A 12,732-nucleotide genomic window follows, 5' to 3' on the forward strand; every position below is an offset into this window, starting at 1 on the left:
AAAGAAGTGCAGATCAGCTGTGTGAACGCTTTTTATTCTTTACCTTCAAGTCACAAGTACCCAAAAGTGAGAAAAAATAGGCCCAATGCCAAGCTCCATTTCTCCCAAGAACTCGTCCTCCTCTGCAATCCCATTGAGCTCAGATTTCCTATAGAGATAGCTGCAACGCATGTGTGCACATAATTTGCTAATGGAAGAAACATCTCAAAAAGGACAGTGGGGCATCTGGTTCCAGGAATCTACATTTCAGTAATTAATCTCTTTACTGTTAAGGCTTACCCTCTGACAGAGCTAATTTTAGCAGTTAAGTCACAACCTGTAGAAAACATCAAGGTAACACCAAACCCGTACTGAAACATCAAAGAAAGTTATGAGTGATTGGTGACATGATGTTCAACTCCCAACATCCTATTTTCATAGTTAACCACTGATTGATCCAGCAAGGCCGCACACATTTTCCACTCTTAACTTCGTGATTTCTTTTTTTTTGAAGAGAAACGTGCAAGCAGCACAAAATTACACTTCTGGTCCATTTTAATGCATTAAGTCAAAACCTTATTCTGATGGATTTGCACACATATAACTGAGAACTGAATCTGGCCGCCTCATCTTCAGGCAAGTATCAATATTAATGAAAAGAAAATGAGCACAGCAGTTGACAGATGAGAAGTGAGAAAAAACAAACACCAAAGGCATGAAGTGTTCAATTCAATTCGTTCCATTCACTGTATTCAGAGTGATCCCTGAGGCAGAAAGAAGTCTGACAAACATTACAATGGCTATTTTTCATCGAAAACCACACACGCAGAATCTATTATGTTTTAAGCTAACCACAAATTGGCAATAATTATTAACAGACTGCAATTGTAGAAGCAAGATACTGCACACAAATTCTTTCTGTTTAGACAGAACATAACGTTTTGTTCTGAAGAGGCACCAACTTAACAGGATGAAAAAAGTACATTTTTTATAATACGTATTTTTTTACAGAGTTCCCTGAGTTTTAAATAAAAGTCCTAGCAGAACTGAAACAATTGAGCCCCAGAATAATGACGGAATCGGCTTCTTTCTGACTGGAAATACATGCACACACGCACAGCTACAACAACTCAGCGTAGCAGATCGTGGTCCACGGTCTGAGCCAGCTTCAGCTGGACTAGACTTGGAATAGTGCCCTGAGATGATGTGTAGACCCTTGCCACCCAAAACATCCCGAAGTATTCATGTGACATGCTTTCTGGTGATGAATCCTAATCCCTTCCCCACCGTGGTATTCCTCACTCCAATCACTAATTCAGGCTGGAAGCCTTAATTATTCAAGGAAGTGATTCAAAGGCTAAAAGATCAGGACCTGTTCCTGTATTTCCCAGACACTCCCTCTTCCTCCATCTTCCTTGGCTCCAAACACTCTGAAGACACCGTGCCTGTTTCTGTATCCCTGAAACAGCAGCACTGCAGTGAACAAGAGTTCAGTTACTTTGGTACTTCAGCAGAGAATTCATTTCTTGTTTCACTCTCAAAAGCAGAGCTGCCAATTAGTACTAGCTGACAGGCTCAAATATGCTGAAATGCTGCTTAGCCTTAGAAACAAAATCCTGTGTTTAGCCTTCACAAACCTTTCTTTGGTTAAGGGAACATCAAAACCATTTGCCTTTGTCTAGTTCCTCTTTAAGGTACAGGACATATCGCAACCTGGAACTAGTCCGTATTCACCCACACATTTGCAGTAGTCATGTAATAGTCATGAAGGGGTGATGCCGTTCATCAAAACTTTGTATGATTCAGGAAAAGTAATCGAGAAGTCAGAATGTTGAGAGTTTTTAGAAATCATGTGGCAACCCCCCTGGGGTGCACAGAAAAAGGTAAGAGAACCAGCGCTCGCCCCACTGGGTTTTACAGCACACAGCACTGACACTTCAGTTTACACTGTAGATGTGCTCACAGTATTTACTCCTCAACTTACCTTTCTGCCACAGCTGATGATGGAATGGTTCTGCAGCTGCCATTAAGTGAAATGCCTCCTGTTGCACTGTGCCACATTACACTGCTTTGCTGGCCAGAGGTTGCTGGAGAGGCTACGGAGCAGCAAAGACTTGCCATATGTGTTAAAACCACATGATTCTGACAGATGGAGTATCAAGCATGGAGATAAAGGCTCAGAGATACATCTCCTCGTCTCTCATAAGCAATGAAACTTCGTGTAAGGCCTTTGTCTGAAATGTGCTGAACTGGAATTCTGGTTTATTTAAACTGGGTTTAGACCAAGTGTATTAAGATTACTGTTGTAAAGAAGAAACTCCATGGAAGTGAGATGTATCAGGAACAGTTCTGTCGCACTCCATTCACATTTCCAATCCACCCAGGAGGGGATGGAGTGCATTTATGCTCAAGTCAAAGGCGGTTTTCCACTTTGGAAAGGAAGGGGTGGAAGAAGGGCAAGGGAGGAGGGATTAGCATCAGTAGGAAGAGGTATACTCACTGTGAAGCAAAACCAAAGCTTTTGAGAAGAACAAGGAGGGAGGAAAAAGCAGTATCAGAACATCCTGACGTGTCAACATAGAGCAGCGGTGGCTTGCCCTCAAAAATCAAATCTTACCAAAGTTTAACAGCAGTGTGCCTTATTAATTTCACATGAGAAGGAATGGCATTTTCTACTTGGCTTCTGTCTCTCTCATCACTGAACTCTTCCTCTCTTACACACTGTCTTTGCTTCAACAGCTCTCCTTCCCCCCTTTGCCTCCCGCAGCAGCTTTTACTTTGGCAGTAATTTTGGCTGGTCGGCACTCTCTGAGGGCCCTGGTTTCTTCATGGCTCCCTTCCTCACTCAGCGTACCTCTTACACAGCATAGTTGTTTCCAAGCTAAATCAATATCCCCATGTTTGTAGCCAAAGGCCTGAAATGGACTCTGGACTCAGCTATATGCATTTAAATCCAGATCAGCTCTACTTGGAGGATTCCGTACCTACAAAAGCACAAAAAATAAAGCCCAGCCTGGCTCTCAGTGCTGCAGCCAGCGGTGAGTTAATGCCAGTGAGAGGAAAGGGCTGAGGACTGGCACTACTACTGTTTTCTGGAAGCATGAGTTTAATGTACTATTGCTTTGTATGCTCCCTGAGCCAGCTGCCGCTCTCCACGCTCAGCAGAAGAGAACCAGTCTACCAGAGCCTGGGCCAAGGACAGCGTACACACGTTAAGAGAACAAGTGCTGCTGCCACCACACCGCCGCTCACCGTCCCGGCCGCAGGCTCTCCAGCTGCTGCGTGTGGCGCAGGGCGGTGCTCCAGCTGCGGATGCCCGCACATGCGCTCGCTGGTAATGCGGTGCAAGCACCTGAGACGCGCTGAGGGCACGCACGAAGCACTGCAGGTGGATTTCTGCATCCTTCTGGCTCATACGTACTGCAGGCACTGCCCCAACCCGTCTGCCAGCCGTGGACGGCGATACCGCTAATGGAGACGTGCTCCTGTAATGGGGCTTGAGCAGCGTGGGACAGCACCCCTTCTCAGCCAAGATACAGTGGCGGGCAGTATCGCTGCTTCCATCCATTTCTGTAGATATTAACCGTCAACCTAACCCACCACAGAGCCTGGTCAGCACAGTGCCAGGAGCAGCCACACATCCCATTACCTCTTTGCTGTGGGAGGCAAAAGACCAAATGATTTGAACTGAGTTATGAGTCTGGAACTACTTGTGCAGCCCAAGATGCACATAAAACCAAACAGAGAATGTCTCTGAAAATAGACCTGGAGGCTGCTGGTCATAAATACATGTACTTATGTATATATACATAAAAAATGGTTTCTATTTCTGTCCAACATTACATTGTCTACTGACAACACGAAACAAAATACCTCTACTGAGTTCTGTATGAAATAAATTTCAAAGCATTTTCTTGGAAGTCTCCAGAACTTCAAAGATATTATGGGGGTTGTTTTAGATGGTTCATCCTGTGCCTAGCACTTGGCATTTAAAGCTATGTTAATCTCCTTATTGAAAGTTTATTTTTTCTTTATAACTTATTCAAATATTTAATACTCTGATAAACACAGGAAAGCAGGCAAACATAAATGCAAGATCTGCACTCATGGCTGATTTGGTGTATGAGGTCACCATACCATGTAAATAGCTCAAGGCTCCTACAACCATAGTTCACCCGATTCCAAAATCCCAGACCAGTCAGATCATTGGTATTTTTTTTCTTAACAATCCTACCTTCCTCTGAAGAAAGATCCAAAGAGCAGAACAATCAAGGGAGACATGGAAGGCTGGCATTTGCTACAGCCCCTCAGAGCTAGAGCCAAGCAGAACTGCAGACAGAGCATCGCAGACAAAACTGCGACAAATCAAGCATATGTGTGCATAGATTTGTTTATAAATGTGCTTATTACACAAAGCAGTGTGACTGCAGATGGCCAAAGCCTGAAAAACCTGAAGCGTGTTTTGGTTTTTTCCCTCGTGTGTGTGTTTCTCTTTGTCTTCTTGGTTTTAAGCAAGTGGCTTTGCCTTTCCATAGGTCAACCTTCTTCTCTCCCAAGAAGCATTTTGAACACGTATCTTTTAAATTGTGATTTTGTGATTTTATGCAGTCAACAAAAGCCTTCCCAAAGCACTGCCAAGGACTGTTACTTATAGAGACTTTCCTGTGCCCTTTAATTCCTGTGCCCTATAATTAAATATAATTTAATTATAAATTCCTTTAATTTATAACCTACTCTTTCAGGTATTTCTTGCTTACAAATAAATCGCTTGCTTCTCTCTCTTTTTTTTTTTCTTTTTGATAAAAAGAAGGTAATAAATTCCTCTTATGTAGGAGGATGTTTTCATCACTTCATTTTTTTTAGTCCACACTCTTCATAAGCTGTCATAAGACTTTGGTTAACAGATGCATAATCATGTCATACCACATACTGTCATACTACACATGTTGCTGCAACACAAACAAGAAGTAAAAGAAATATAAAAGTTACTGCTTAGAGTACTAAAGTCAGATGGAGAAGATTTGCTCAGTGGAAAAAGACACATTCCCATCTACAAAACCAGTCATGAGTCAGACATCTTGCAATTCTTAAGAGTTGCCATCTATTGATAGCACTTGGTATGCATATGGTACAAATTATCAGTAGGTAAATGCATACAAATGAGGAAATGAGTGCACTGAATTATTTCAACTAGAAACATAATAACACATATCCTGCAACAAAACTTAAGGAACACAATTCTGGAGGTAAACTTTAGTACTACATGAGGAAAAATTCTCAAAGCCATGCTTTTATTGTTTCTACTGCTTTTAGAAGACTAAAACTCTGTTTACAAACTACGTGACCTGAGAAGCAGCTCCGGCAGCACCCCAGACCCAGCTGTATGCCAGAGCAGAGCATCCTGCAACAGGGGAAGTTCTCTTACTACTTCTGTAACTGGAAAGAGTAGAGAAAATCTCTGCAAGCTGTCTCTTTTCAGAGACAAAAAACTGAATAGAGAGAGTAGTATTGTCACCTTGCTGTTGGCTGTGTTCGAGCTAACACATCAGTTCAAGTTACATTATTTTATTCAAAATGCAAAACATTTTACTCTGTTTTTTTGTGTAGCTGGTTACCAAGGGCGGGAGGGTGGAGAGGAAGATCATATCCTTAAACATCATGCTTCGCTCTTATTTTCCACACAAATCTCAGCTGCCACAGTTCATAATAAATCACATCAAAAAACAACGAACGACCTACTAGGTAAAGCTCAACTTCTTTTCAAGTCCAAGTTCCAAACACAAAGCATCACCCTAAACATTAGTGCCTCCACTCCAAACACAAAACAGTTCCACATAACCCCGCATCCTAAATTTCCTTCCTTCAGCCATCTTCCTCTTCTCCTTTTTCTTGCAGAAACAGCATGTACTCTTATTTGCATTCACTCTACCTAGTTTTTTAGTATTTCAAACCTCGCCATCTCAGGGACCTATTTTGAAAACCAGCTCTTACAGACATAGTCTTAAAGGTACAGAAAACAACAGGATGGTCTATTAAATGCAGAGTCACTGAACATATTAATTCAACTTGTACCTCTAGTTAGAGGTTGTTTGGATACTTATTTTCCACGTCTCTGGCAACTCCCAGGATTGTGTCCAAGAGAAGATGACACGCAACAGTCATACACAAAGAATTTCCAGTTTTGTCTTTCTGACAACTCTCCTTGCTCAGTGGATCCAGCCAAGATCTAACACTGATTATTAATCTGTCTTGCCCAAGGATAAAAACATATTTCTAAACTAACAAACTGAAGAGGGAAAAAAATTTTTGTGAATAAAGACATCAATCCTCACTTTCTGCAAGGACTAGCACACTAGAAATACCTGCTGTGACGCCTAAAAGTTTCATACAGTGATTAGCTGGTGGCCGTTAAGCAATAGCTGGAGGTTGTACTCATGGCTTCTCCCTTTCTTTTCTCAAGGAGCACACCCACAACACCTCCCGCTTGGAGTGCCACTGGCAAAGGCACAATTCCGAGAAGAACATCCTACAAAGATGTTCCCCTCCAGGGATTAGCAACGGAAAATGAAGCACATCTATAGAGCTGTATACTTACTGCAACTATTTTAGGGTAGGCTGCTGTTCTGTTGCCTCAGAATTGCTTTCCCTATCAAGGGCAACACTGAGATTTTACTTTTTCTTCACACAGGAGAGGCAAACTTGCAAGAACACACAGCAGAGCCTGGGGACTTAAAAAAGCCATTCAAAAAGAAAGCCTACCGAAATCAGTACCAAATACTAAGCCTCTCAGTAGGGAGCATATAGCCAGTGGCACACAAACTACAAAGAGGAGGACCATTTCATCTGAAGGCATGAAAAGATAAAATGCCAGATCTTAGCTGACAGGAGCCCACAGCCTCTGGTGATCACACCCAGGCATGTCAGCATATTTCAGGTATTCTGCATTTTGGGATTTCCTTGCCTCTCTTCTTTGGGCACCCCAATCACTCACTGCCCTCAGACATGAAAACTCAGTAACCTCACTGGGCTCAGTTTAGCTCCTGGCATCTGCACAATGTGCATAATGACATTGTGAACTGAACACTTTTGCTTGTCTACGTAGCTGCCTCTACTGTATTATCCAGACATAAACTTCTGGATTTATGACACAGACCAAGGGGGAAAAACCATAATCTGTTAGAACCATAACACATGTGTTATTAAGGTCCAGTAGCCGCCAGCCCTCTTTATCATGCTGCTCTTTCAAGTAACATGAATTCTAGTGGAAACAGGACCACCCATTTCTGCCGCAGAAGTGCTCTGAAGCAGTGATTTCTTCTCAACTCGCCAGGTCTCCACATCATTACTAAGCCTAACTGTGAAGTTCAACAGCAAATTATTTTAGTTATGTAATTAACTGCTTCTAAATGAAAAGGCACAGTAATAATACACATCCAGAAGAGAAAAGAAGATGTGTGAGGGAAGACGGTTTTCCCAAGTCGTCGCCTGCCCTGCAGCTTTCCTCCAAAGCGCCTGCCTGCACCTGCATCAGCCTTATGACATGGCTGAACCCCTCATCCTCCTCTTCTCAAAGGGACCAAGGGTAGAAAATGATCCCACAGGTGTCCTGGCTTCCCCAGGGAAGGGCAGCCTTTTGACAGAACAAACACCAGTGCATTAATTGTTGCTGTAGAAAACATGAGGCCCCCATTACTATGACGGGTGGATGTGTCTGAGCGTGGCGGGGGGGTGTCCCTGAAAGCCCACATCCAGCAGCAGGTAACAGACCATCTGACGAGCGTGCCTCTCCTTTGGGTATCCTCAGCTCTGCAGGGTGGTGGACAGCTTCCACAGGTCCCTCCATGCTGTGGTGAAGCCTCACTTCTGAGAACCCAGGGACCTTTGTGCTGCAGCTCTCCGAGCCCCACTCTTCCACGATTTACTGCACAAAGAACTGCAACTCAAGCTGCTGATAACTGCATCTGGGTATGGGGTAGTTGGTACATTCTTTGCTCCCATGACACCCAAGACTACCCTTTTCTACCAAGTTGCACAGATGATCCATACTCACACATGCTGTGATTTCTTCCAGACCCTTCTCACTTTATTATGCTTGAAACTAATACCAGGAAGGAGACAGTTATTTGCTTAAATGCTGTTGAGGTTGTTTATTTAACCATTAAGTGGAAGAAAAAAGAAAAAAAAAAGAGGTTTTTATAGATACTGGATTTTAAAGCAGAAGAATCTTAAACATTAACTTCACGATGATGAAATTCACCCCCTTCCTCCTTGTGACCATAGCCTCACTCCATGCACTGGCTAATACCCTCAGCTGATACAAAAACCATGGCTTGGATTGGGTCCTAGCTATTATAGTTGCCATGACTGCACCACACACCTCTCTACGGGCAGCAATGCTCTACTCAAACCACTGCTAGACCTCAGGACAGTTATTAAATTCTCTAATGTTACCATCACCCACTTACAACTAAGTTATTGCCTTGTGTGATACAGTGAGGTATCAGGGGGATGCACCTGGGACTCCAACATAACATACTTTATATACAAAAAACCCCACCAATCTCTACCACTCAAGTGATATACACGAGTGCCCTGACAAGCTGACAAAATCACTGTTTGCGATGTCTCGGTAATTTTTTTGTCAAGTGAGAGCCACAGAGTACCAAATCATAGCCACCTCAGACCCAAACCACTCCAGGGTTCTGGAAATGCTCACCATACGTGTATTTGGCAGGGAAGAGCAGTAGCTAAGCAGTAGCCGTATGCCTCATTCTGAAACAGTGATTTACAATGAGGAACAACTCTGCCACTTATTCCTAATAAACATATAATGCTTATTACATTCTCAACACAAAATAAAAATAATCCAATTTAATTCAGAAAGAAAAGGACTCTTGAAGACCGAGAGCCTTTCAAGCCCCCCTTCATTAAAGAATGGAGGCAACTCACTACACCAGAAAGCAGCGATCCAGCAAATATTTTACTGCTGCAAACAGTCTGCAGCAAAGATATATGAGAGTTTATTTGCATATAACGATACAGATTCCAACTGCATCCTGGGTGAAAGTAAAAGGTTTTTGTTTTGTTTGGCCTTTCAGTTTGTTTTTGTTTTTATGATGAAAAGACTTAGTACCTAAGCTGTCTGCTGTTTAGAATTCCAAGTCTGAAATAAAACATAACCACGCTACTGGCTCCAGTGCTGCTTATCTCGCAAATAGCAACAAAACCCATCAACAATTAAATAGCAGAACATTTACTTATGTAGAGCTTATGCGTAGCTAACAGCTTCAGCTATAAAGTAACATTTCAGCTCCGTTTGACAACAGAGACAGCAAATCTACCAGCAAACTAACTTACAGTTGCAAATAGCCTGTTCTTTCTCTACAATTACACAGTTAAAGGGGGGGGAAAAAAAAAAAAATCACATAACATCTGTAGTAATAATTCTGTCACCTCTGCCAATTAAAGTATACCATACCATTATGATGAGAGTCCTGGGTCTGCTCATTTCATCATCACTATCCAGCGGCAGAATTTCATGTGACAACTCCTCTCGTCGTCGTCGCCTGCAGATATGTGGACAGTTCCTCTGTACCACAGAACGAAAGGCTTGGAGCAGAACAATGCTGGCAGCACAACCCATATCTGCATCCTGAAGCCTACAAAATAACTTCTATGTTTATGCTATGTTTGAAAAACAGTGGCTCCTTGTCCCTGAAAACAGCCTACAGTGCAGCTGCAGCCAGCTCGCTCTCCAATCGCTTCCTTCAGCTCTGATCATCTGATCACAACCAAATAGCTTGGATGCAGATAGAGGAAAGATTTGATCCACTGAAACTGAAACACACGCAATGTTACAATGCTTTTCTCTCTCTCCCTCCCGCTCTGCTTCTGCATTCACACAAGAAAATGCGCTCCCTCTGTTGTACAATCGGCCGCCTCCTCTGATTCCAGTTTCATGGAACTGAAAGTATTAAAATTCCTAGTTCAAAAGAGCCAGCTGTTCATTAAACACACACAGGGGCACCCACAACAACTGGCAAGATCAGTTTAAATACCTTTTTTAAAAAGTCATATGTAGCAAACCAGCAAACATCTGGAAAGTTATTAGCTCTCATTATCAGCACTGCTGTTTTTAAAATACTTTGCCTTAGGGTGCTTTGCCACAGAAAGAGAGACATATTTAAGCTCACCAAGGGATTTGGGCTGTAATCTTTTCACTTCTTGCAATTTTCTGAAGCACAGCAAGCTCATTTGGGTTGTAAATGTAACAAGTGGTAAAAAAAAAAAAGGGCAGAAGTATGGACCAGCTCATATTAAAATAGCCATGGCTCAGTGAGAAACAGCAGCGTGTAGCTCTGAAACGCCTTTCAGTAGTGTAGTTGTGTGTTCCCACACAGGCATGCTTTCTGCAGAGTAGTACGTTTTCGCATCTACATGGGAGGCTTGTGTGGAGAAGGGTCTCTGCTAAGGGGGGTCTCACTGAACCAAACCCCAGTGACCTTCCAAGAATGGCTTCGGTGCTCAGCAGTGGGGATCCAGGCAGGGAGAAGCAGCTGCCGGCAGTCAGCAGTAACAACTTGCCTGTCTGGCTCCTGCCTGACAAGTCATTCAAAAAGCAGGCAGGGATGCTCAGCAATCACATGACTGACCTGGAAACACAGCAAGCGCTAATGGTAGAGAGCGTAAGATAATAGCACTTGAGAGGAAGTTAGCACTAAAAATATCTAGAGAAAATGGATTTCTCTTACACATTGGGAAAACTAAGAATTTCCAACAGGGTTTCCAGAGAGGCTGCTTTTAAGCTAACATGTATAATGTTAGAATGTGCACCCAAAACCGTATTTACCTTGCATTGAAAGGCTTTGATTTCTAATGAAGGCCATGAGAGTTTTGTCTGCATTCCCATGGGGGCATAAGCAACCTTACAACGGCTGTTAATGAGATCTTTGTAAATAATACTCCTCCTCACAATCTCAATCAGGAATCGCACTGAAAACATTCCATGGAAATACTTTCCTCTGGGCTTGATTAGGGTTTAATTGCTCAGTGATCTGGCAAAAGACATCATCATTTTAATTAAAGCATTTGCCAGAAAAGCCAAATGCGTGCTTTAAAAGCCACACACTCATTGCCATTATTTCTTGCCTTTGTTTCATTAGAGTAAGCCGCTTTGAGTGCACACAGAAAATAGTCAGCAGCACTGGCAGGCACTGCACAAACTCACCCACAGCTCTGCCAATGCACCTGCCCAGCTCTTCCCCCTTGACCTCACTGGGCACAGCGATGACTTCACACGCCTGCGTGATGTGCCTGCCTATCCACAAGCACACCCTGCAAAGGCGGCCTCATAGCCTGCTTATTAGTTTGACTTTTCTAATGCGATTACAAGAGCGCAGCGGCACAGCTGGGAAATTTCTGCACCACATCAGCAATCCTGCCTGCAGCTGCTATTGTCTTCGTTTTCATCAGTCCCCTGCCTGCTCCAGCACTGCGACTGACACCTTGGCCACGCAAAAGATGCCCTTGGCAGCTGGGAGACCTACATTCCTACTCGAATTCCAGCAGCAGCCACAGGGGCCTGGGTAACGTCTGCTGCTGGCTGTTAGGGCAACTGCTCTGCCACCTCGGGGGCTGCTAACGCGTCTCCCGTCTGTCTGTACGGCATCTGCTTTTATTCACCCGCGTTCAGTTGCGAGAGCCGGCAGGGATTTCCATGAAATTTGGTTTCCATGGCACAGCCCAACACTGTTGCACACGCGCGTGTGCGTGCACACATACGTGGAATAGCACCCTAGGGCTTGACCCAAAGCTTCGCTTCGCTCTCAGTGAAGAGTCCCATCCATTTCAGTGGTCTGGATCAAACTATTCTCTGCCAGCGTCCCAAATAACTTCATTATATCTAAAAATAGTTTAATCCACAAACAACTGTAAGTAGGAATGACATCACCTTGGCATTTCACCTCTTATGAGACAAAAATGACACTTAGTCCAAAACCAAGTAAACTAACAAGCCAAAGCCAGCTAAAAGTAGCCTGCAGGCCTTGATCAAAATTCAAGAACTGAAAAAACGGCTCATGCACAGGGGAAAAGAAACCACTGAAGAGTTAAAAAAACCCTTCTGTTCTAAGCAAATCTCACAAAAAAAATGAGTTATCATTGGAAAGGAAAACTCCCAGCCCAGAAAAATGCCTGGACACAGACACAGTATCAACAGCTTTGTTTTGCAAAGGTAGGGGTCTCATTAGCATACATTATGCTTACACACAACTATCAACAGCGTTACTCACTCTTACAGTGAAGCATCAAGCACTATTTTGTGTTAATTAGCACTTTAATCCAGAAGCTGAATTTAGCGAAACCCCCTGGGAAGCAAAATACTCCTTTGTGCAAGCAACTCCACTCCCCATTACAAAGACTTTGGCAACAATGCCAGGCTAAGGAATAGCCACACAGGAAAACATCCGCTGCCCACTCTCACTCCATTTTTAACCACCGCTCATTTCAGCTATGCCAAGTAGCCATGTAACACCAGGATGATGGTTTACACGAACAGGCTGGCAAGCAGACCACTAAGGGTAGCCCAATGGAAAAAAAAATAAAACGGGAGAGGCAAGACAGTTGTTTTAACCCGGATGACTTCAGTGACCCAGTCCCTGGCACCTCCAAGGGCTGGGTCTGCGCAGTAACAAAGCCGTGCAAGAGCAGAATTGGGTCACACTTGCCACGTCTTATAAAGTCTGCGATAAGAAA

At 43.4% G+C, this 12,732-nt stretch overlaps 1 protein-coding gene across 1 annotated transcript in view; it reads right to left on the reverse strand.

Moving 5' to 3' along the window:
• The window catches only part of LOC104623206 (dedicator of cytokinesis protein 10-like), a gene marked incomplete at its 3' end in the record, with an annotated part of 40,342 nt that extends 30,595 nt beyond the window's left edge, over nucleotides 1-9,747 (reverse strand). The window contains exon 1 of the mRNA XM_010290224.1: nucleotides 9,458-9,747. Coding sequence (XP_010288526.1) covers nucleotides 9,458-9,622 — 165 coding nt within the window. The remainder of the gene's footprint in view (nucleotides 1-9,457) is intronic.
• Between the last annotated feature and the right edge of the window lie 2,985 nt (nucleotides 9,748-12,732).

The sequence above is a fragment of the Phaethon lepturus genome, unplaced genomic scaffold, assembly GCF_000687285.1.
Source record: "Phaethon lepturus isolate BGI_N335 unplaced genomic scaffold, ASM68728v1 scaffold48436, whole genome shotgun sequence".
NCBI lineage: Eukaryota > Metazoa > Chordata > Aves > Phaethontiformes > Phaethontidae > Phaethon > Phaethon lepturus.